This window comes from Medicago truncatula, chromosome 4 (assembly GCF_003473485.1).
Source record: "Medicago truncatula cultivar Jemalong A17 chromosome 4, MtrunA17r5.0-ANR, whole genome shotgun sequence".
Lineage (NCBI taxonomy): Eukaryota > Viridiplantae > Streptophyta > Magnoliopsida > Fabales > Fabaceae > Medicago > Medicago truncatula.
In genome coordinates this window covers 5,812,769-5,837,432 of record NC_053045.1, presented here as the reverse complement: position 1 = coordinate 5,837,432, position 24,664 = coordinate 5,812,769, and the positions used below count along the sequence as shown (strand labels likewise).

Sequence of the window (24,664 nt, the reverse complement as noted above, 5' to 3'; positions counted from 1 at the left end):
GAAATGTACGGGTTCATGTACCAAAAGAATAATGTATATCAATGAAAGATAGTTAGATAGAAATTCATAAACCACTATAAACATGATGTGCTGCATTCATGCTTTATTGGTCAAGCTGATGGAATATTAACGGATTCTTAGTCATTGTTAGAGACCAAGTGAATAACTAACTACCCCCCAACGAGAATGTGAAAACAAAATGTGTTCAATTCTATACACCAATGATTATAGCAACATATATATTTTCTCAATGGATAACAAACTCTTATGCATAATTAATGAAGACTTGGAAGTCAAGATTAATGTAACCTAATGAAATTTCAAAAATGTATTCCATACCACATTTTTAACTTTTAGTAATCAAAGTTTTCCAGAGAAAAATTGGCAAAGAGAGATTAATTTTATGGGTCAAGTAATTTCCCATGATGTGGTTTACTTTGAAATGATGCAATGTTTAGTTGCCATTGCATGACTTGCAACTTTACGGGTCTTGTTAAACAAAACTTCTCGTGTCCACAGCTTTATAAGACCATCATCATCTGTAAGTAATTAAACAACAATGAAAATTACATTAGTGTCATTGTTTTCCTTCCTTCGCTGCTATTACTGCATATATAATAGTTTCCAAATCTCTTTTGCCTCTGCCAAATGTCTTGAGGATCATTGTTGATCCAATTAAAAAATAACCTCACATTTAACCCAAAAAGTTCCACTAAACTGAGGATATGGAATCAAAGCATAGCTTGCTGCAATTGGAGCGGTGTAACTTGTGACAGTAGAGGACAAGTGATTGGCCTCGACTTAAGTGAAGAACATATCCATGGTGGATTTGATAGTTCAAGTAGTCTTTTCAGTCTCGATCATCTCCAGAAACTGAATTTGGCTTATAACTTGTTCGAAACTTTCATTCCATCAGGATTCAACAAATTGGTGATGTTGAATTATCTTAATTTTTCACACGCAAGCTTTCAGGGTGAGATTCCTATAGATATTTCACAGCTTACAAATTTGATTACTCTTGATATCTCTGGACCTAAAGATGCGATAAAGAACCTGTTGACAATGAACAACCAAAATCTACAAAAGTTTGTCCAAAATCTTACCAAGATTAGGCAACTGTATTTAGAAGGTATAACTCTAACATCTGAGGGACCTGAATGGAGCAATGCTTTGTTGCCGCTGTGTGAACTACAAGAGTTGAGCATGTATAACTGTGATCTAGCAGGGCCACTAGATTCTTCCCTATCAAAACTAAAAAACCTATCGGTCATTATTCTTGATAGGAACAATTTTTCTTCCCCCGTTCCAGAAACATTTGCCAATTTTCAAAACCTGACCACCCTTAGTCTTACATCTTGTGGATTAACAGGTACATTTCCACAAAAGATCTTTCAAATTGAAAAACTCTCCGTTATTGACTTAGCACACAACAACAATCTCCATGGTTCATTTCCAGAAATTCAGCTGAGTGGATCTCTCCACACCTTAAGGGTAAGTTTCACAAACTTCTCTGGAGGAATTCCACACATCATTGGTAAGATGAGGCACTTATATATTGGATCTTTCTAATTCTCAATATAATGGAACACTTCCCAATTCATTTTCAAACCTAACAGAACTAAGTTACTTGGATTTGTCATTTAACAGTTTCACAGGTCCGATACCATCATTTAGTATGGCCAAAAACCTTAACCACATAGACCTTTCTTATAATAGTTTAAGTGGTGAGGTTTCATCTTCTTTTCACGTTGAAGGACTTCTGAATCTTGTTAACCTTGACTTGAGTTATAATTCTATCAATGGTAGCATTTCATCGGTCCTTTTTACACTCCCGTATCTGAAAAGTATCCGACTTTCATTCAACCACTTCAGTAAACTTGAAGAATTCACAATCATATCTTCCTCTATATTAGAATCCCTTGAATTAAGAAGCAATGATCAATCAGGGCCTTTTCCAAAATCTATATTGCAGCTTGGTTCACTTTATCGCCTTGATCTTTCGTCTAACAAGTTCACTGGATCCGTCCAATTAGATGAACTTTTTGGCCTTACAAGTTTAAGTGAACTCCATCTTTCATACAACAACTTATCAATCAGTTGGAATGCTTCAAATTATGATTTACTTTCTATTCCCAACATTAATGTTTTAGGTTTGGCATCCTGCAACTTTAAAACATTTCCTAATTTCTTGATTAACCAATCCGGATTGGGCTCTCTAGACCTTTCAGATAACCAGATTCATGGAATAGTACCAAACTGGATTTGGAAACTACCATATCTTGATAAGCTAAATATTTCTCACAATTTTCTTACTAACTTTCAAAGACCAATGACGAATCATATTCCCAACCTTATACTTCTTGACCTTCATAACAACCAGCTGCAAGGACCAATACCCATGTTTCATCAATCTGTTATTTATTTGGATTACTCAACAAACAATTTTTCTAGTATTCCACAAGATATTGGTAATTACTTGTCTTCCACATTGTTTCTCTCTCTCTCAAATGATAAAGTACAAGGAAGTTTCCCTCATTCCTCTGCAATGCTTCAAATCTTCAAGTGCTTGATCTTTCCATTAATAAAATTTCTGGAACAATGCCCGCATGTTTAATGACAATGGCTGTTACAATTGAGGTTATAAATTTGAGTAAAAACAATCTCACTGGTTCTATACCAGATATGTTTCCTGCTTCTTGTGTTGTAAGGACTTGTTGTTCCGAAGTCTCTTTCCCACTGCTCATCATTAAAGGTGTTAGACATTGGATCAACCCAAATTCTTTGTGGCTTTCCATGTTTTTTAAAATACATACCAACTCTTAGTGTATTGGTTTTACGGAACAACAAGTTTCATGGAACCATAGAATGTTCACATTCACAAGCAGATAAGCATTGGAAAATGATTCAGATTGTGGACATTTCTTGCAACAATTTCAATGGTAAGTTACAAGAAAAATACTTCGCAACTTGGGATAGAATGATGCAAGATGAAGTTGATGTTATACCAGACTTCATCCACACGCGAAACAAAGACTGCTCATACTATCAGGATAGTGTGACAGTTTCTATTAAAGGTCAGCAAATGAAGTTTGTTAAAATTCTAGCAATCTTCACAGCCATTGATTTCTCATCCAATCATTTTGAAGGACCAATACCACAGGTTCTGATGGAATTCAAAGCAATCCATGTTCTCAACTTTTCGAACAATGGTATCTCCGGTGAAATCCCATCAACTATTGGGAACCTGAAACAGTTAGAGTCATTAGACCTCTCAAATAACTCCTTGGTTGGTGTAATACCTGTGCAACTTGCAAGCTTATCATTCCTTTCTTATTTGAACCTTTCCTTCAATCATTTGGTTGGAAAGATCCCTACAGGTACTCAACTTCAGTCATTTCAAGCGTCTTCATTTGAAGGAAACAAGGGGCTATATGGACCTCTACTGCCTGAAAAACTAAATGGTAACAGGCAGGATGAGCTGCCCCTACAGCCAGCTTGTGAAAGGTTAGCTTGTTCAATTGACTGGAATTTTTTAAGTGTGGAGTTGGGATTTGTTTTTGGGCTTGGAATCATCATCTGTCCCCTCTTGTTTTGGAAGAAATGGAGAGTAAGCTATTGGAAACTCGCAGACAAAATTCTCTGTCGGATCTTCCAAAGGATGTATTTTGAATATGCAACTGATAGATGACAGACATACAGAACTTTAAGGTGGTGATAACATTATTGATAGAGATTGTGATAATTATTGACATAATGTTTTCTATTTCCATTTAAGTTGTACTTTGTGTGTGATGATATGTATTATAACTTTGAAAAAACATTCTATGAAGTTTAAATAAAAGTGTCATTGAGAATTATAGTGATAGTGTTTCATTCAAAATAGAAATATAAAAGTTGATTTATAACAATAAACATCATAATCAAACCGGAAACACAAAGGAAATCCTTATAACTCAAAAAAAATAAAAAGGAAACCAAGAGGATACAACTCCAAAATCTAGATATATAGAGCCTTTAAAACTTTATATATCAACCCAATAAGTTCATTTTGTTCCATTTTGGTAAAACATTTGTTTAATTTGATTCTGATTGTCAGCTAAATATTGACATCATTTGACACACACATTGATACCATCAAAGTAAAATAAATCTCCATGGATGAAGGAAGAAAAGCTCCAAAATGGAGAAAGATGAAAAAATGTTTCATTAGATTGTGATAGTTCATGACAAGGAGTTATATACACATTGGTGCCAGCTCATAGTAACTACTCTAACTAACTAGATGTAAATGTAATTACAAGTGAAATTAATCATAAATGCAAATGCATCTAATTAGTTAACTTGCGCGCCAAGCTAGGTTATTTTCCTTTATTTTCTCCATATGTTGATAGATACCATTCTCTACCTAACATCTTGTATACTGTTTTTTTTTAACAAGAACATCTTGTATACTGTTTTATTCACATATTAATCTTGATACACCTAATGATATATTACTTTAGTGTTTTTGGTCTTATTTTCAAATTAAGATATCCAATTATTATGCCATAAATTTTGAAGGTCTAACTCAGTTCGTGTGATTTCTAAATTTTGAAAGGCGGAGAACATAATTACACTAATAATGCAAGCTTCAGAAGTAGAAGACTATCAAGCATTATAGTATATGAGAGTTGGCATACATTCTATTCACTGTCATACTGATAAAGAATATTTTATTAACCATGGAATGGAATTTACAAAGCCAATGAATCATATATATGATGTCACCTTCACACTGCATTGTATTGTTTATGGAAAGCCGTATTTCCATGGAATGACATTTCTGTTATATTGTTTGCATAAAGAATTTGACATTAGTTCTAAAATATTTTGTAATTTAGAGTGCTTTAGTTTCTAATTCTCATAAAAAATGCTACACTTGATTGTTGTTTATTACTTTCATTAATCTATAATGTTCTGACAATAGCTAGAAAAAGTAAAATGAGCAATTATTGGTATTTTCCTTTTGTGTAAAGCTAAAGGAATTCAATGCTGCATGACTTCACGTCCTGTAAAGATTTATAGTATTTCACAAAACTTGACAAAATACATGCAAAGTAAAATATAATATACACAAAAAAAAATTACAAAAGCAGAAATAATATAGGTGAACATTCTTTGGACTAATCTTCATGGCCTTGTTAAGATGGCAGTGCATATATCAGAAAGTAGCAATCATTACAGCTTCTCCAAGTATATGGCCTGTTATTGCATCCAACAGCTTCTCCTTTGTCACCTGTCAAAGTTTCAAATGAGCAAAATAGAAGGTATATATAGTATAAATTCATAGATAAATAATGTTATTTCAACAACTATTTAGTTGTTCAACAACGTATAAATTATTTAGCTGTAATTTTCTATTTTTATTAGTTTTTTTCTTCTGAGTCGAATCAATAATTATAAATGATATATTTTTATACGATTATCCAAGATATTGTAAAATTTGGATTGTTCAAATAATATTCGAGCTAGTCAAAAAGTTGTGTCGATCCTTTCAAGCTCTACTAGCTAGTCAAGCTTTTACCTGATTATCAAAGTGCATATGATCATCCAAAGCATAGAGCTTAAACTCAAACCTATCACCATAGTTAGGAGTCTTAGGACCACGCCACAAATTCACCTTCCAATCATTAACTCCTTCTTCAATTCCATTATACTCATCTCCCATTTCATCTTCCTTTCCCGACAATCCTTCTGGCAACTTTGTCAAAGTTGCCGGAATATTGACCACTACCCAATGGGTGATTGGCACCGTGCGTCCAGTTGGATCCACGGTGTCAACATCCTGCACCAAAAGAGCTAGGCTCTTGGTTTTGGGAGGAACGTTAAGCCATTCTAGAGGTGGAGATATATTCCACTTTGAACCTACGCCTTCATGTGTGTAATATCTTGGTAATTTGACACCTCCTTCTTTGTCAATTGCTGGTGAAACCAACCTGAATTCTTTGCTAGCCATGGATAGCAATGTAAATATGCTTACTATTTGTGCACTTTGTTGCGTATTTTGCAAATGCTATAATTGATTAATTTGCGTTGGGTTTGTAAGTTCATGTCTATAAATGATGACTGTGATTGAACAAGTGTCATGCTAGAAGAATTGAAATATTATGACCTCGACACGTTTGACAACACCTAGCGGTTGGACCTGATCTCTCCTCTGCATTGATCGAATAACATAAAATAAACGGTACATGAGAGAAAGGAAAAAATAACATAAAAAATACATTATTTATCCCTTAACTTATTTTCCGTTTTCAATTTAATCCCCTAACTATTAAACGTTTTAAATTAATCCTATTTTATTCATTTTAACACCCAAAAAAGGAAATAGTTGGATTAATGAGGTCTATCAAATCTAACTATGAATTACCAACACCTAATATATTTTACATTTTTCATCTCTTTTCCTCATCTTCATCTTCATACAACCTTAATCAATCTTCATCATCTTCAACTTTTTTTTTGTTCTTCTCAAAATTCATCATTTTAACTTCAACAAAAATCACATAATCAAACTCTAAAAACTATAATTAACACCACAACAATCATCTGGATCACCAACAACCATTCACTCCAAAAAGAAACTTTCATCCACCAAAATCCTTCCTCTTTGACCACCAAACAAAGAAAAGAAAAGTTCTCACAAATGATGCGTACACCAACATTCAACAACAACAACGACACTCTGCATACACTCTTCTGTCTCTCTTCCATTTTGCTTCCAACATAGATCTCTCTCCAATTCTTCATCTTGGTATGTTTCTTTTTCTGTGCCATTTTCTGTTTTTTTTTGGTTTTTTTTTAATTCATGTCCTATAAGCTAGGAATTGATTATGTATGTTTTGTTAGTTTTCATTATAAAGTTGCAATCTTTTATGTATGTAAATTAAGATTTAATAGCAGTTTTGGCCTCCTATGTTTTAAGAAGTTGCGATTTTGGCCTCCTAATTAAATAAACTACAAAACCGCCGCCCGTTAAGTATTGACTTTTTGGCAATTTTGGTCCTCCAGATCAATTTTAACCAAGTCAATGCACATGTGGATGCCACATGTGTATTTATTTATTTTTTTAATTAAAAAAATAAATATTTTTTAACTAAAAAATAAATATATATATTTTTTAATTAAAAAATAAAATAAAATAAATTATTTTTATTTTTTAATAATTAAAATAAATAAATACACACGTGGCGTCCATATCAGCTTTGACTTAGTCAAAATTGATATGGGGGGTCAAAACTGCCAAAAAATTAATACTTGGAAGGCGGCTTTGTAGTTTATTTTAGTTAGGAGGCCAAAATCTCAACTTCTTGAAATACAGAGGGCCAAAACTGCTATTAAGCCATAAATTAAAGGGTCATGTTAGTTATAATTATCCAATAAAAAATACCATAAAGTTATCATTTTTATTATATTTGAATACTTTTTAGATCATGTGTTATTGATTAATTAATTGGGTTATTGATTACTTAATTGAGTTTTGAAATTATTTTATGGGTATTGATTAGATTTGGTGAAGAAGAAAAAGTTGGGTGGCATGAGATTATGAATTGAAGTGCAATTGGATGAAGAAATGAACGTGAGCCATGCTTCAATTCATCCAGTTGAAAAAGTTCGAACTATTGATGGTGTGGTGTTGTTGTTGCTGAACAAAATGAACGTGAACCATGCTTTCTCTCACCCATTTGATCCAATTTTGAATGATGGTGGTGGTGTTAATTATAAATTTAAAGGTTTGATTATGTGGTTTTTGTTGAAGTTGAAATGATGAATTTTTGAATGTGGTGAAGATTGATGAAGGTTGTATGAAGATGAAGATGGAGGAAGATGATGAAAAAAAGTAAAATAAATCTGGTGTTGGTGATTCACACTTAGATCTGATAGACGTCATTTATCCAACGGTCTCCTTTTTTTGGGTGTTAAAATGAATAAAATATTAAATTAAATGATGAAAAGAAGATAAAGGACCAATTTGATACGTTTAATAGTTAGGGGCCAAATTGAAAACATAAAATAAATTTAAGGAACCAAACGATGTATCAAGCCTAAAAAATACAAATTGAGTTATTAGAATAAGATTGGTTAAAAAAAACTCTCTTGTTAGTTAGTGTGCTTATTCTCTTTTTATTCTATAATATAAAAACCGGGTAGGTTTCATCGGTGGTGTTCCAAATACAAACACAATCTCATGTGAAATATAAACACAGTAATCGTATTTTATCCGTAAAAAGAAATAAGGTGAGATTCAAATTACTATGGTATCTTTTTGTGAGAAATGATAACTGAACACATTTTTTGTGACACAATACAGACACCATAGTATAATTATACTATATTTTCTTTCTTTTAACACTGTTAATTTATACTCCATTTTTCTTGCTTTTTTTTAATTATTTTTTATTTTTCATTTCCTTGCAACCCTTCTCTTTTCTCTTTCGTACCACCGCCGCCACCGGCTCTGCAACTCGGTGGCCGGCCGCTCATTCTCCTCAGATCTGCAACACATATGGAATCAAAGAAATACAGATGAATATGAGATCTAGAACGAATGAAAGATAGACAGCAGGAGGTTGTGGTGTGAATGTCGCCGGTAGTGGAGGTCCATAACTGACGATGATGGACGGCGGCTGAACGGATATCCGGCGATGGAGGGAGAAGAGGATGGTGTCGGCGGCTGATATCTAGATCTGAGAGAGATGGTGGTTGGTGTTGGACGGAGGTGAGGAGGATGGTGGAGGAAGACAAGAGAGAAGGTACAAGGAAAGAAGAAAGTTGATGGTAGTGGTAAGTGTTGAGGAAGAAGAAGAGAGGAAGAGAGGAGGATTGGGAATTCTACACACACATAGAGAAGAGAGGAAGAAGAGGGGTGAGAAGTATTTACAACAATGCCCATATTTTAAGGTTGAAAAGTCTAAATTGCCCATAATGTCTATATTGTGTCAAAAAATGTGTGTCTATTTATCATTTCTCCTTTTGCACTGAAATATTTATTGTGTACAATAAGCCATCAAGTTTAATTTATGTTTTCCAGTTATCATTTTAAAATTTTCAATTATTTAAATACCAAATACTTTTAAACCAAGATTTTTGGTAAAATTGTTATGATAGTTTTGTTTACATTTTTATTTAAAACCAAAAATTGAGTGCAAATGTATTATATGGAAGAGATAAAATTTCAATTAATTAGTTGATGAGTAGTTTTAGCAACACTCTCTTTTGAACACTCTCTCTAATACTTACTTTTTAATTTGCTTAAATCAATGTGGGTCTTACATTTTGAAAATGGAGCCCACATAAAGTGGTGGGACATACATTTATCAGGGCCGTTCTTAAATAGGAGGCTCGACTCTCTTTTTAAAATAGGCTCCAGAAAAGTAAAAACGTAATTTTTTTTGTAGCTAAGATTCAGTAAAAAAATAGAATCAGAAGAACTTCTAAACATGAAACGAAATAAAAAAAAAATTAAGTGAAAGACGTGAAATTTACCTAACGGTGTCGTTTGAATTTGTCACTCCTCCGTTGTGAGAAGGGGGAAAACGAATGGTTTATGCGAAAAATAAATGATTGTTGTGATTCTTTTAATGAAATAGCTTTCCAAATTGACCGATTAAGTGATTATACAAATTGGTGGTGGTTTGATGGCATCAAATTTATGTCCAGACAGAAGAATTAGAGTCTAGAAAAAACTCAAACGTGCTCCGAAAAAAAAAAAAAAAAAAGTGGCATGTAATATGTTTTTGATGGGTATTAGTCTTGGAAAATCCTCACATTTTATCTCCGTTATCAAAATTAGTCTTGTTGTTAATTCTCTAACAGAACACTGAAGTGATAGTTAGTGAATCCTAATTATTTTAAAGTTAAATATGTTTTTGCTTCCTACATTTTGCGTGACTTTGAAAAATAGTTCTTACATTTCAATAAATGTTTTTAAAATGCCTAAAATAATAAGGACTATTCTTCAAAGTCATGCAAAATGTAGGGACCAAAAACATATTTAACCCTAAAATATTTACGACCCACTAACTGCCACATCAACATTCCGTTAAAAAATTAACAGTATGGACTAATTTGAATAAAGGAGATAAAATGTGAGAATTTTAAAAATATTTAATGAAATATAGGAACTATTCTTCAAATGCGCGCAAAATGTGAGGACTAAAAAGATATTTGAATGTTGTTTACATATCCATCTTATTCAACTTGTCTATTTGTATTTTGTTAGATTTAGTTGGTTTAAATTTTGTGCTCCATTTGTTAGTGAAATGTTTCAGAAGGACGACGGGAATAGATTCTCTGAAGTTGAACTCTCTCCATTTTTCTTAATTGTTAGATCTCAACACAAAGTCAATATTCTCTTTTCTCTATAAGATTGTATCCCTTTTTCCTTTTTAGGTGTAGATTTAATAATTAAAAAAATAGATAAAATTCATTCTCTGGAGATTAATTTCATAACAAGGTCAATTACCAGAAATGATTATGGTTTTGCAATTTTACTTTACTAAAAGAAAATATTATTAACAAGAAATTTACTTTGTAAACATAATAACATGAAAAGAAAATTTAATTTGCAATTTACAATTTACAATATAAATATTCCTTATAAATTTAATTTGTAAGCCTCGAAGTCTTGATGATTGGAGCAATATAAATTACAACGTAGACACTCAAAAACAAAAATAGTTTACTTATTCTAAAATAATGTTATGGACTTTGTAAGTCAAGATGTCACTGACGTTAAAATGACAATGTTAATGCAAAAATACAAAATCACTTTCATTAAGAGAATGTTTTATTGTTATGGACAAATTTGGTGCAAAATCAAAATAACTACTTGTTAGATATCCAAATACAAAAATGACTATTTGCCTAAAAAAACATAATTAGCTTTAGGTGAAGTTTCAATCAATTAATCCGCAAATAAGACAAAAGTATAGTGTGATGGGATTAAATAAAATCATCTCTCATTGGATTCAAATGATACATCACTCAAAGACATTGTATACTAGTAATAGTTCAAATTTTTACATCACAATATTATTTAGAATATAGCCATCAAAGTCGCTTCTCCTAGCACGTGCCCTTCCTTGGCCTCCAAGGTTTTCTCCTTAGTCACCTGCAAGTAGTTCACCAAATGAAAGAGAGTAAAAATAAACTTTCTAATAAGATACTCCGGTTTATATCCATTTTTTAATAAGATAAATTAGTCTATCTTAATATTGATATTAGTGATATTAGAAAGAATTGAACTTGAAATTTTAAAGAGCAGTATACTCCAAAATTTCAAATCAACATCACCGAACCAATTCAAATAAGTTTAATTTAGAAGCTATAATATGAAGCAAACATGTCACATGATATCATATATGAAACCAATTTCATTTTTATTTTTTAAACACACATACTGAAAATATTCTTGTAGTATTATTTTTCATATATTTATATTATTTTTTATATAGAAGAAAACAATTTCAGCAAACAAAATATAGAAAACATAGAATTTACAAAAAAAATTATATACCTTATTACCCAGATGAAGCTCATCATCCAAGGCATAGAGCTTAAACTCCAACCTATGACCATGTGTAGGCAACCTCGGACCACGCCACCCAGGTTGTTTTAAATCATTGTTCCCTTCTTTGATCCCAGCATATTCACCACCCATCTCCTCCTCTTTGCCGGAAAATCCCTCCGGCAATCCTTTAATTGTCGGAGGAATATTCACCACGACCCAGCATGTCCACGGTACAATTGGACCTTCTGGATCGGGTGTATCAATATCCTCCACAACAAGTGCAAGAGATTTTGTCCCCTCTGGTAGGTTGTACCATTCTAATGGTGGTGATATGTTTTTCTTTGCTCCTTGTCCTTCATCAGTGAATTGTCTTGGTAGTTTTCCTTCGTTTGCTATTGCTGGTGACACCAACTTGAACACTTCACTTCCATCACTAGCCATATTGTTGTTTTTCTTTAGGGTGTTTTTTCTTTGCTTCTTTGATCTTATTCTTGTGTTTTGTGACGATGGTGGTGTGTGATTTTGCGTTATTATGGGAAGAAAAAGTGAGAATTGAAAGTGGTGATTTATGGGGTGTGGAATTTTCGGAAAAATGGTAGGTTTGTGACATGTGGCAAAGTGTATCGTGAGGAATTTGATGTGTGAGAGCAATGTCTTAGGAGCATAACACGTGGTGCTACACGTCGAGGATTTTGAGTGTTCTAGCTCTTGACGAAATTCAAGGATCTTGTAGTAACAAAAAAAGTGGAACGTTGCTTATAAAAAACAAGTGGAAAGTAGAAAGAAACAATCTCGAACATGAAAATGAGATGTTATCTAATTACTTCTTCCAATCACATTATAAGTAAAAATATACTTTTTAAATTTATTTAAGTGAAAATGAGATGTTATCTATTTATTTTTTGATCACATTTATAAATAAAAATATATTTTTTAAGTTTATTTAATATTTAATGTATTTGATCTGACCAAATACATTAAATATTAAATGAACCTAAAAAATATATTTTTACTTATAAATGTAACCGGAGGTATCTTATTTGAAGGGAAAAAGAAGGGTTCAATTTAATTTTGATTTCTCAACCTTTGGAATTTTTAATTAGACATTTTGTTTGAGTAAAAAAAAAAGTTAGATATTTTGCTTTATTGTTTTACTTTAGTTCTATAGCTTTAAAAAAAAATCATTTTGATTTATTATTATTTTGTTGATTGATTTCTTATTTTGCAAAAGTTGTAAAAATGTAGCTTTTAGAAATCACGACAACTTTGTTTTAGTTAACCTGCAAACCCAGGTTTTTGCCACTAAACGTGCAATCCAACCAAACCAAACACATGCATTTTCATAGTAAAGAGGTTTTATATTTAACAAATCGCAATAATCTTTTGTATCACAATAAAGAGGTTTCCATTTTAACACAAATCGCAATTATTGATATGCCTACAAAATGTTTGATGAAAATCCTGACTGAACATTTAACCTTTTTTTATCATCACAGTTTACAACATAAGGCTGTACATTATGTAGCACTGACACTTCAGATTAAAGGCGCGACCCTTGTCCGACTAATGTTGAAGTTGGCCGCCAACACGACACTGACGCATGTAGTTATACTAAATCAAATATATTTTTTAATTTTTTATCAGTATCTACATGTATGTTTTATTGTCGTATCATGTGTGTGTCAGTGCTTCATAGATTGCCACAATTGGAATGATTTTGTGTGTTTATATACAATATACATATACATATACATGTATGCATTCAGAGGAAAAGAATAATGACAAGCAAAAAAAAAAAAGCAAAAACAAAAAATCAAGTTTTCATCTTTTGTATGTGACTAATAAGAATATGAATCTGAATAATCTGTTGAATTTGAACCTGGTGATGAGTGGAAGCATGTGCAATTTGGATCATGAATAACCTTTTTCTTATTGTTGTCAAATTTGGAACAAAACACACAATACAATCTTGGATAACTCCAATAATCTTCCTCTTCATTGTATTCACTGTCATCTGTCATATTTGGGTCCTCTTTTGTGTCATCTTCTTCATCATCATCAACTGGAGTATAAACCAATCCAAATAATGGAAGAATTGCCATGAGAATTTTGTCTATGATGCCATTGCTCCATTTCTTGCCTCTCTCCCAAAACATCATTGGTGCGAAAACCACTCCAGCTCCAACTCCGAAACCAATTCCAGTGGATACATACTGCCAATCAAATTTCATGACAGATTCTGTTGTCGGTCGGATTTTATTGTTGCTGTTGTTTGTTGGCAAAGGAGGGCCATATAGTTTTTCATTACCAATGAAAGAAGTTTCTGGAAATGATTGAAGTTGTGTACCTGTTGGGATTTTTCCGGAAAGTTGATTAAAAGAGAGGTTCAAGAATGATAGGAAAGAAAGAGTTGAAATCTGTGTGGGAATTTCTCCGTCCAGTGAGTTGTTTGATAGATCTAAGGACTCAAGCTGCTTCAGATTTCCAATGGAAGATGGAATTTGGCCAGAAAGTGCATTGTTTGACAAGTTGAGTACATAGAGTGCTTTAAAGTCGAATAACTGTTTTGGTATTTCGCCTTCAAAATGGTTGGATGAGAGGTCGACGGCTGTGAAGACTGTTAAAATTTTAACGTACTCCATCTGTTGACCTTTGCTTGTAACTGTCACTGAATCGTGATAATATATCTGGCCAAATTGGAGAACCTCAAATTGGACGTGTTTTACCTTACAATCAGCTTGATTTTCATCAGACCTCATTGCCTCCCATGTTGTGAAGCATTTTCCGGGTAGTTTTCCACTGAAGTTGTTAAAGGCTAGATCAACTATCTGAAGTCTGGGCCAAGTTCCATGGGTTTTTGGACATCCGATGCGACCATAGAATTTGTTCTTGCGCAAGACTATGACACGGATTGTGGATATGTTCTTCAACAAACATGGAAATATGTCAATGATGTTGTTTTGTGCAAGGTCTAACACTTCTAATGCTGAGCATTTCACAAGAGATTTTGGAATCTGTCCATGTAAGTTATTCTTTTGTAGATCAAGAGTCCTTAGAACACAAGAAGGTGGGAACACATCTGGAATAGTACCAATGAGATTGTTCATCTTCAAATTTAATACCACAAGGGTTTGAGTCATTTTCATTAGACATGAGGGAATTGCTCCAGAAATTCTATTAATGGAAATATCAAGCACTTGAAGATTTGAAGCATTGCAGAGGGAATGAGGGATACTGCCTTGTAAAGTATTATTTGAGAGCGAGAGAAAAGTTGTGAAAGCCAGGTAGTTACTGATGTCTTGTGGGATAACAGAATCAAATTTGTTCATTGAGTAATCCAAATAAGAAGCAAATTCAGGAAAAACAGGAATTGGACCTTTCAATTGGTTATTATGAAGGTCAAGGGCTATCAACTTTGAAGTGATGTTTTGCAAAGGGCCTTCAAAATCAGTGAGCATATTGTGAGAAACATTAAGGTTTTGAAGATTTTGTAGCTTCCATATCCAGTTGGGCACTGTTCCATGAATTTGATTATTTGAAAGGTCTAGAATGTTCAATCTGGATTTGTTTCTCAAGAAACTAGGGAAAGTTTTCAGGTTGCAGGATGCCAACATTAGAGTACTAATATTGGAAAAGGAAGTATGATCAGCATTTTCAACATTCACATTGATTGATATGTTGTTGTATGAAAGGTCTAGTGCAGTTAAATTTCTTAGCTTCAAAAGCTCATCTAACTGCAGCAATCCATTCAACCTGTTAAAGGAAAGATCGAGGACAGAAAGTGAACGAAGCTGGAAGATAGATGTTGGAAAAGACCCTGATAGATTATTGCTACTTAAATCAAGGGTGTTAATTACAGAGGAAGACACATTTATGAATTCGTCAAATTTACTAAACCGATTGGATGAAAGCTGAATCTCTTGTAGCAACGTGAGTGCAAAAAGGGATGAAGGAATGCTCCCATTGATGGAATTATCACGCAAGTTAATGCTGACAAGACTATGCAGTCCTTCAAAATGGGAAGATGATGGAATGGCACCACTTAAGCGATTATGGGAAAGGTCTAAGTGTGCAAGGTTTTTTGCCATGCCAAATGATGGTATTGGACCTGTGAAGCTGTTAAATGACAAATCTATGTATCTAAGTTCTATAAGGTTTGACAATGAATTGGGAAGTATTCCATTAAAATTGCTATTAGAAAGATCCAATTCAGATAAGTGCCTCATGTTACCAATGGTATATGGAAATGCTCCAGAGAAGCTTGTCATACTTACCCTTAAGGTCTGGAGATCTCCACTGGATGGAAATTCCGGAAATGAACCGTGGAGATTGGTGTTGAATGTTAAGTCAATAAATGACAATGTTCCCCGTTGGAAGATTTTCTGCGGAAACTTACCAGTCAATCCACATGATTCAAGACTAAGGGTAGTCAAATTTCTGAAATTGGAAAATGTTTCAGGCACTGGGGAAGAAAAATTGTTTCCATCGAGAATAATGATCGATAGATTCTCTAGTCTTGACAGAGATGATTCAAGAGGTCCTGTTAAATTACAGTTAGACATGGTCAGTTCTTCTAGACCATGTAACGGCAACAAAGCATTGCTCCATTCATGCCCTTTTGCTGATATAATTACACCATCCAGATACAACTGCCTAATACTTGTGAGATTTTGGACAAGGCTTTGAAGATTTGGATTCTCAAGTTTCAGCCCTTGTCCTATTAAATAACTAAGAGAAGAGATATCTAGAGTTACCAACCTTGTAAGCTGAGAAATCTCTAAAGGAATCTGCCCCACAAAGTTAGCATATGACAAATTCAGATAACTCAACATCACCAACTTGTTGAATCCTGGTGGAATAGCAGAACTGAAATTGTTAGCAGCCAAGTTCAATTTCTGAAGATTTTGAAGACTAAAAAGACTACTTGTATTATCAAATCCACCAGTGATTGATTCTTCACTCAGATCAAGACCAATAACAAATCCCCTATTGTCACAAGCTACACCATTCCAATCACAACAATCAATGCTTGAATTCCAGAACTTCAGTTTGTGAGAACTTTTTGAATTGAATTTTAGATTGTTCTTTAATTGAAGCAGCAATGATTGTTGATCATCAAGACATATTCCAGAGACAAAAGAGATATGGATATTGATATATATGCAGTAAAAGAGAATAAAAGAAAGAAATGAAACCAATGTAATTCTCATTGATCTTTACTGTTAATTACAATCACACAAGATAGATGAAGAATTGAAGGAACATATATTGATATCATGAAGTTGCAGACTCAAGAAACATCAAACGTTGCACCATTCAAAGTAAACTGTGTCTTATCATAATAATTGTAATAACTCAAAAAGTCATAGCTTGATTTTTCTACAATGATATTTTCTCAGAAAAGAAAGAAAAATTAAGCAATGTTTAGTTGATGAAAACCATTATTTTTATTGCATTCTACGCGGTATTATGTCGACCTTTCTAATTTGTTGACTTTTTGGTAGCTTCTTAAATGGGATAATGAAATTTTGGCCTATTATTCAAAACAAAATATTGACCCCACTACTTGTGATAGAATGCATTTTTGCTGCTATTGGTAGGCTTCCACTTACTCTGTCCATCCCAAAATCACTAACTCAGTTGACCAATTCACAAACCCTTCCATGACTTAATAGATGAACAAACTAGAATAACGTTTGATCATGGTTATAAAGAGGGTTTTCTAACGAGTACCCTAATGACATTGTTTAAGAATTCTTTTAAAAGAAATTTTGTTTTGAAAATGCAACTTGTTCATTTTATCAATGCAATAATTACACAAATTTTTATATAAGTTTACTACTTTTAGTACTATAGACAATATCCTAAAGGCGTTCGTTAGTATTCCCCTTCTAAATAAAATATTTTTTATCATGCATTGATGTACTACTTTTACTATAAATTTAAAAATAGGAGATATTAAATTGGGAGTGTCTAAATAATATTATTAATTGAAAGGAACAATGAAAAAAATTAATGTTGAATTCAAAAATTGAAATAAGTAATTTATTTTGGTGAATTTTTAGGTATCTTGGAGTTTGGTTGGATATATGTACCTCTAGACAAAATTTGTTTAACATTTATATTTATTTTAAAATAAATAAAAATATGACATGACATTTAATGATTGGATAAGTGGTACATATACACAACTAAATTAGATGGGTATCATTATGTTCATCACTCATTTTGTAACATTTTTTTTATAAATGGATCCGAGATTTATGTACGACGGAGTATTTGTCCAAAAAAAATGTACAACGGATAGAGGTTGTTAAAAAAAGAGTGTTCATAGCGGTCTTCTTAACTTTTCGATGTAGTTTTTTTTAGGTAATTTTGATGGAGTTAGAGATTACCTGAGATATTGGTTGATATCCTCAATTGTGGCTCCCTTTCTTCAAGCGATTAACGCTGAGAAAAAAAAAATTAACCCTCAAATATGATTTCCTTAATTGCGCTTCAGTGTAGTTTTAAGAAGTGTTCGTTTTAGATTTTTGTTACTATACAAAAAAATGTACTTTCTTCTGACATATTTATAAACAACTTTTTCTTTTTTCACATTCATTAAATAACTGGTGTATCTTGATCATAATATAGTCCTGATACATCAGTTGTTTTAATGAATATGAAAAAGCAAAAGTTGCTTATAAATGTGACCAGGGGGAGTACTCCCTCTGTCCCTGTATGACTATATCTAAGTACCCATTTGATTTTATTTTTGTCCCTAAATGTAAACCTCTTTTCAAATTACTAGATGCATTTATTATTTTTCTCCTAAACATACCCCTAATTAATATAATAATATGAAAAATCAAATTTAATACACATACAAACAAATGAAAATTTCGTAGTATTAACACGCAAAACAGACACATTAATTACACTGACAATTTTTCTTAAGAAATGTGAAAAAGGCTATGGGTGCCTACATTTTGTGCCGGAGGGAGTATGTAACAAAGATAAAGACATAATGATAAAGGGAAAAAATAGCCAAATTAACTTGTGTGTTGATTGATTTTGTATAATACGTTGTACAAGTAGGTATTTGTAAGAAACGAGTGGCCCGTCTAGGCTCGCTTAGTAACTCTCACATGTAGTGCATGAGTTTTCCCTCATCATGAGGTATGTGTTGTTCCATGTTTGGCTCTCAACTTTCCACTTCACGACATGATTTGTTTATAAAATCTATATTGTGTAGCCCTTCTTCAAAATGGGTTTCATTACTCGTCACTTTTTGTGGTTAGTGGCACTATAGACAGTGAGCGTGAGTTTAGTGTCGCATTGTCTTGTTCTATCGAGCTTTAGCTCAACTTAATGTCTTTAAGACCCACGTACTAGTCAGTAAACTCGAGAAAAAATCGGCTATCCCTAGTTCGGTTGTCATAACCATCGCCTAACATTCCATTGATGGGAGAGAATCTAATAGCATAGGGAATTATGCTTAGGTGTAAACACACTCAAATGACCTTTAATAACTACATGCATCAAATTCAGCATAGGGAATCTAATAGCATTCACACTGAAGTCCATGTTTAGTGCTTATAATTTATTTCCTCCGATCACTATTATAAGCAAAAATTGACTTGTTAGGTTCATTCAATAACTGATGTATGTGGTCTATATATAAACTACATACATCATTTATTGAATGAATCTAAAAAATGAGTTTTTGCTTATACTAGTGATCAGAGGGAGTATAAGGGTGCCACATGTATCAAAGAGCATCTGAATGAGATAATAAGCAATTTTTTCCAACTTAACCAAATGTCCTAGATTTGAATTCAGTCCAATAAAAAATTTCGCGTGTACACATCATTTATTTTGTAACTTTCTTTCAATGTTACTATTTATAGGCACGGAATAACTTCAACTTTATGTCTCAAAATAAATTACGAAATAGATCCCATAAATAATTATAAAAAAAAAATAAAAAAAAAAAGTTATGGTTCACGAAAATGAAGAGAGAATGTATTTCCATTGTCACCCTTATTTAGAGACACCAAAATATTGTTACTCCACAGTAAGAGTGCTATTTAGCTTAGAAAGATTGATCAGATTTACTAATAATCTTTCTATGAATGTATGCTAGACAAAATAAAGTATACATATCTTTATCATAATCATGGAACAAAGCTGAAAACATTTCAGCAGCAACAACATGGGAGTCATGTGAATTTATTTATTAGTTTTGTCTTCATTGTTGAATCTGTACAGATTTTAAGAGATACCATATTCGTATGGTCCACCTTTTTTATTTTTTCATATATTGGATTAGATTCAAAATCTATATCATTTTGGATTTTTGGCATATAAGAAAAAATGGTCATAACAGCATGCTTTGAAAAAGAAATGTCTTGCGAAGACTCGTTTATTTATAGCTAAATTCTAAGTTGTTTCCCTTAGTTGTCTTATTTTATTCTGATTAGACAATTACAAATGGTTATTTTTCTTATGGTTGCATTGCACATGGTAGAGGGTGGTGGATTGCACAACTACTCAATAATTTCCTAATAACGTGTTAGTGATTCTGTCAATAATTAAAAATCTAATGGTATCTTTGGATCAAGTATTTTGAAACTCAATTTATATTTGATGTTTAAAAAATTTGAAAAAAGTAATAATATAATAGATGATTATGTAACAAGTAATGTGGGTAATTCTGGATGCCAGAACAGAGACCAAAATCACAATTTACTCTATACCGCTAATGATTTGCAAATAAATAGAAATTTTGAGAATACATATAAAAAGAGAAAGAAAGCTAGTTGCAAATAATTATAAAAAGGAAGTACTTGCATACTTTCAAATATTTTATATATTTTTTTTATTTCCGGGATTTAAACTCAAGATATTGCATATATTATATATTGTTATTACCAACTGAGTTAAGCTCACGATGACATACTTTCAAATAACCGTAAAAAAGAAAGTATTTTCATTTTTCTTTCAAATAATATTTGGACCTTTGGGGAATGTTAAACAGTGCCTCCAGAGGCATTTGGTTAAGCATCCAAAACAAGAAGAATCCTGCTCTCCACCCTGCACATTTTACTCGCACCCTGCAGCCGTTCCAAATTTACCCTTACGCATCTTAAGTAACGATGCGCAACTTAACTCACGCGGCGCATGTTAAGTGACGCAGTGTTACTGTTTTCGTACAAAACCCATTAGTGCAAACTCCAAGCACCATTTTCTTTCCCTCCACCTTCAAAAACCCAAAAAGTGAAATATTTATTAACGTGTAATAGTGTAATGTTTTCTAAATTTGTGTCAGTATTGTTGAATTTTAATGAATTTGTGTTGATGTAAATTAACGATGAATTTGGATAATTTTGACCGTTTATATTCATGGATTCCTTAATCAATACCTTGGGGTCACTGATTTTTTTTGTTGTGGTGGCCGGGATTTGAACCTCAGACCTTACATATACTATGCATTTTCCATACCAATCGAGTTAAGCTCACGAGGACACATTGGGGTCACTAATTAACAAGACCCGTAATATTTACACTTCATAAGATATTGTTTTAAAAACAAATTAATAATGAAAACATTCACTGACTTCAGCCTCGAGTTGTGAATGAACAAATGCAGTAGATAAATTATTTGTAAATATGTATACTCAATTTATGAATGGCTTATAAAATGTTGAACGTGTATGTGTTGAATCATCTATATCATTTCAAATATAGTTTCTTTCTACATCAAGCTATTGCACAGCCACACATTAGAGTGACTAGACAAACCATACACCTATTCTAATAGAGACGTAGCATACATAGGTTAGCCCATAGGATGCTAGTTGAATATCCTAGAAAACGGGAAAAGAACCCTTTCATCAAAGGTAAGGATGGTTGTAACATGTAACCTTAAATAGCAACAGATCACAAGAGAGAATCTCAACCCCTGTCAACATCTAAAATGGATCTTGTCCCCTTCTAAATATAAAGGGAGAGAAGCAATACAATAGATATAATTAAGACAAAACCAACAGAAGGAAAGTCTTCGTAGAAACACATCCAATCTATTCTCAAACCATTTAAAGAACTAGGACACAACATTAAAGAAAACTACACTCACCTAATAGTAACCTTTTCAGAAGTTTGAAAACCAAAATTAGCCAAACCTTGGAGGAAAAGATCAAAGACAGAAGAAAGAAAGAATTGAGAAAAACATGTCACAAGTATCTGAAAATCAATTTAGCATTCAAACTTAAAGAACTCCACAGTTAATAACAATTCTACGATGGGCAATCATTTTGAATCAAATATTCCAACAACAAAAAGTGATGCTTATAGAAGCTTTCTAAGCTGTCTTTCTCCACTACCAACAGGTCACATCAAAACAAAAAAACCAAAATCAATTTTACAGCATAGTAACTGAAATATAAAGAAACTAGTTTTAGTTTGAAACAGCAACATGAAGTTGCAGCACCTTACAATATCCAACCCATCATTCAAAATCACATGTCTTGTTGCTCATAATCCTCTTCGCCTTCTTCTTCTCCATACTCATCCTCATCAGCGGTGGCATCTTGGTACTGTTGATACTCAGCAACCAGATCATTCATGTTGCTCTCAGCCTCAGTGAATTCCATTTCGTCCATGCCTTCACCAGTGTACCAATGCAAGAAAGCCTTTCTCCTGAACATAGCAGTGAACTGCTCACTCACCCTACGGAACATTTCCTGAATGGATGTGGAGTTTCCAATGAATGTTGAAGCCATTTTCAACCCTGTTGGGGGAATATCACAGACAGTAGACTTCACATTGTTTGGAATCCATTCAACAAAGTAGGATGAGTTCTTGTTCTGGACATTCATCATTTGTTCATCAACCTCCTTGGTGCTCATCTTGCCTCTAAACATGGCTGAAGCAGTGAGGTATCGCCCATGCCTAGGGTCAGCAGCACACATCATGTTCTTGGCATCCCACATTTGTTGAGTGAGCTCAGGGACACTTAGAGTCCTGTACTGCTGGGAGCCACGGGAAGTCAAAGGAGCAAATCCCACCATGAAAAAGTGAAGACGCGGGAATGGAATGAGATTCACAGCAAGCTTCCTAAGATCAGAGTTCAGCTGACCAGGGAACCTCAAACAACAGGTGACACCAGACATAGTTGCTGATATCAGATGATTCAAATCACCAACTGCACAACCACATAAAACCAAACACATTACTCAACAAGCACTATAAATTTAAAAGCATAAACAATGACTATTTAAACAAAAGAGTCAATATTGAAAGTGTGGAATAGCTAGCTAACGTACAGCTTGGGTTGCTGAGCTTCAGAATGCGGAAGCAAATGTCATACAAGGCTTCATTGTCAAGAACCATGACCTCATCTGCATTTTCAACAAGCTGGTGAACAGAGAGGGTAGCATTGTAGGGTTCAACCACAGTGTCAGAAACCTTAGGAGAAGGGAAAACAGAGAAAGTAAGCATCATCCTGTCTGGGTATTCTTCCCTGATCTTTGAAATCAGAAGAGTTCCCATTCCAGACCCAGTTCCTCCACCAAGTGAGTGGCATACTTGAAATCCTGCACACACAACAACACACCAAACCAATTTCATAATCAGCCACAACAATATCAAATTAACCTCTTACATAAAAAAAGCACACGAACATTATGATCCCTGAAACCAAATTTCAAAGGAAGTTAACAATCAACAGTTCATGATAGTAAAATAAATCAAAAACATATTAACAGCAACAAGACATAAGTGTTTGCAACTCTCCCTAGATAACCACACAGAAACTTACAACTACAACTTCATTTCATCTAAGAAAAACCAAACAAACCCTAACAAATCTATCGGAATTTCAAACAAGTTAAATAAAACCAAACCCTGCAAGCAATAACAAAGGGCTAATTGAACCCATACAAGAATCACCCACAACTGTATAAAAACACATCAACACTTCAACTACAACTTCATTAGTTCAAACAAACACTAATTAATCCATCACCACATTGAATCAACAAATCCCCAAATTTCAAAACAAGTCAGAAAACACATCAACACAACCCATTACAAAAATCACTCACAAAACACTTCAACTACAACTTCATTTCAACAAACACACACTTGACAATCGATCAACACTTCAAAACGAACACAACCCTAAATTTCAAAACAAGTTAGAAAACACATCAACACAACCAATCACTAAATCACCAACAAATCTCTATGAAAAACACACCAACACTTCAACCACAACTTGATCACTTCAAACAACCGCTAACAAATCCATAAATCCAAAAAAAACAGCAAATCCCTAAATGACCACATAACCATTTCAAAAATAACCCACATAACTCTAAAAATACACTTCAACACTTCAAACAATCACTAACAAAATCAAATCCATCAATACTTCTAAAACATTGAAACCCTAAATTTCAAAACAAGTTAAAAAATCAAATCAACACATACCCATCACAAAAACAACCCACAAAACACTATAAAAACACATCAACATTTCACTAACTTCAAACAAACACAAACAAATCCATCAAAACTTCCAAATCAACAGAACCCTAAAATTAAAAATAAAATAAAATAAAATAAAAAACCATACCCTGCAAGCAATCACAATTCTCAGCTTCTTTCCTAACAACATCAAGAACAGAATCAATAAGCTCAGCGCCTTCAGTATAATGCCCTTTAGCCCAGTTATTCCCAGCACCACTCTGACCAAACACAAAATTATCCGGTCTAAAGATCTGACCATACGGTCCAGACCGGATACTATCCATAGTACCCGGTTCAAGATCCATAAGAACCGCTCTCGGAACAAATCTTCCACCACTTGCTTCATTGTAATACACATCGATCCGTTCAAGTTGAAGATCTGAATCACCGGTGTAGCGGCCGGTTGGATCGATTCCATGTTCAGCACAAACCACTTCCCAGAATTTGGCTCCGATTTGGTTACCGCATTGGCCACCTTGGATGTGAAGAATTTGACGCATTTTGAAAAGGGTTTTTGAAATGAAATGACCTAGAAATGAAAATGGGAAGAAGGTTGAAATGAAAATGGGTTTTCGTTTCTAGGGTGAGAGTGCGAGT

The 24,664-nt window shown here is 33.3% G+C and overlaps 5 protein-coding genes across 5 annotated transcripts; 1 reads left to right on the top strand and 4 right to left on the bottom strand.

Moving 5' to 3' along the window:
* Positions 1-933: 933 nt before the first annotated feature.
* Positions 934-3,688, top strand: LOC25491477 (receptor-like protein 53). The gene is made up of 3 exons (XM_013599417.2): positions 934-1,534; positions 1,617-2,468; positions 2,709-3,688. Exons 1-3 carry the CDS (start codon positions 934-936, stop codon positions 3,686-3,688), a joined length of 2,433 nt encoding a protein of 810 aa, XP_013454871.2.
* A 1,348-nt stretch (positions 3,689-5,036) lies between these two features.
* On the bottom strand, positions 5,037-6,074 carry LOC25491476 (UPF0098 protein CPn_0877/CP_0992/CPj0877/CpB0906). Its single transcript, XM_013599416.3, has 2 exons — positions 5,564-6,074; positions 5,037-5,275 (listed from the first exon to the last, which is right to left on the bottom strand). The coding sequence occupies exons 1-2, from the start codon at positions 5,993-5,995 to the stop codon at positions 5,201-5,203; spliced, it is 507 nt and encodes a 168-aa protein (XP_013454870.1). The 5' UTR covers positions 5,996-6,074; the 3' UTR covers positions 5,037-5,200.
* A 4,883-nt stretch (positions 6,075-10,957) lies between these two features.
* On the bottom strand, positions 10,958-12,137 carry LOC25491475 (UPF0098 protein CPn_0877/CP_0992/CPj0877/CpB0906). Its single transcript, XM_013599415.3, has 2 exons — positions 11,558-12,137; positions 10,958-11,152 (listed from the first exon to the last, which is right to left on the bottom strand). Exons 1-2 carry the CDS (start codon positions 11,990-11,992, stop codon positions 11,078-11,080), a joined length of 510 nt encoding a protein of 169 aa, XP_013454869.1. The 5' UTR covers positions 11,993-12,137; the 3' UTR covers positions 10,958-11,077.
* An 862-nt stretch (positions 12,138-12,999) lies between these two features.
* On the bottom strand, positions 13,000-17,055 carry LOC25491474 (receptor-like protein 7). Its single transcript, XM_013599414.3, has one exon. It carries the CDS (start codon positions 16,759-16,761, stop codon positions 13,390-13,392), a length of 3,372 nt encoding a protein of 1,123 aa, XP_013454868.1. The 5' UTR covers positions 16,762-17,055; the 3' UTR covers positions 13,000-13,389.
* A 4,748-nt stretch (positions 17,056-21,803) lies between these two features.
* On the bottom strand, positions 21,804-24,664 carry LOC25491473 (tubulin beta-1 chain). Its single transcript, XM_013599413.3, has 3 exons — positions 24,174-24,664; positions 22,861-23,130; positions 21,804-22,739 (listed from the first exon to the last, which is right to left on the bottom strand). The coding sequence occupies exons 1-3, from the start codon at positions 24,565-24,567 to the stop codon at positions 22,054-22,056; spliced, it is 1,350 nt and encodes a 449-aa protein (XP_013454867.1). The 5' UTR covers positions 24,568-24,664; the 3' UTR covers positions 21,804-22,053.

Bases quoted from the DNA above. Each gene is read 5' to 3' on its own strand.
- LOC25491477 (XM_013599417.2), top strand. From the start codon at position 934: ATGTTGAATTATCTTAATTTTTCACACGCAAGCTTTCAGGGTGAGATT. The intron at 1,535-1,616 runs GTAAGATGAGGC...CAAACCTAACAG, and splicing joins AGGAATTCCACACATCATTG to AACTAAGTTACTTGGATTTG. The intron at 2,469-2,708 runs GTAATTACTTGT...TTGTGTTGTAAG, and splicing joins TAGTATTCCACAAGATATTG to GACTTGTTGTTCCGAAGTCT.
- LOC25491476 (XM_013599416.3), bottom strand. From the start codon at position 5,995: ATGGCTAGCAAAGAATTCAGGTTGGTTTCACCAGCAATTGACAAAGAA. The intron at 5,276-5,563 runs GTAAAAGCTTGA...AAACTTTGACAG, and splicing joins ATATGCACTTTGATAATCAG to GTGACAAAGGAGAAGCTGTT.
- LOC25491475 (XM_013599415.3), bottom strand. From the start codon at position 11,992: ATGGCTAGTGATGGAAGTGAAGTGTTCAAGTTGGTGTCACCAGCAATA. The intron at 11,153-11,557 runs GTATATAATTTT...AACTACTTGCAG, and splicing joins AGCTTCATCTGGGTAATAAG to GTGACTAAGGAGAAAACCTT.
- LOC25491474 (XM_013599414.3), bottom strand. From the start codon at position 16,761: ATGAGAATTACATTGGTTTCATTTCTTTCTTTTATTCTCTTTTACTGC.
- LOC25491473 (XM_013599413.3), bottom strand. From the start codon at position 24,567: ATGCGTCAAATTCTTCACATCCAAGGTGGCCAATGCGGTAACCAAATC. The intron at 23,131-24,173 runs GTATGGTTTTTT...TTGTGTGTGCAG, and splicing joins GAATTGTGATTGCTTGCAGG to GATTTCAAGTATGCCACTCA. The intron at 22,740-22,860 runs GTACGTTAGCTA...GTGGTTGTGCAG, and splicing joins GAAGCTCAGCAACCCAAGCT to TTGGTGATTTGAATCATCTG.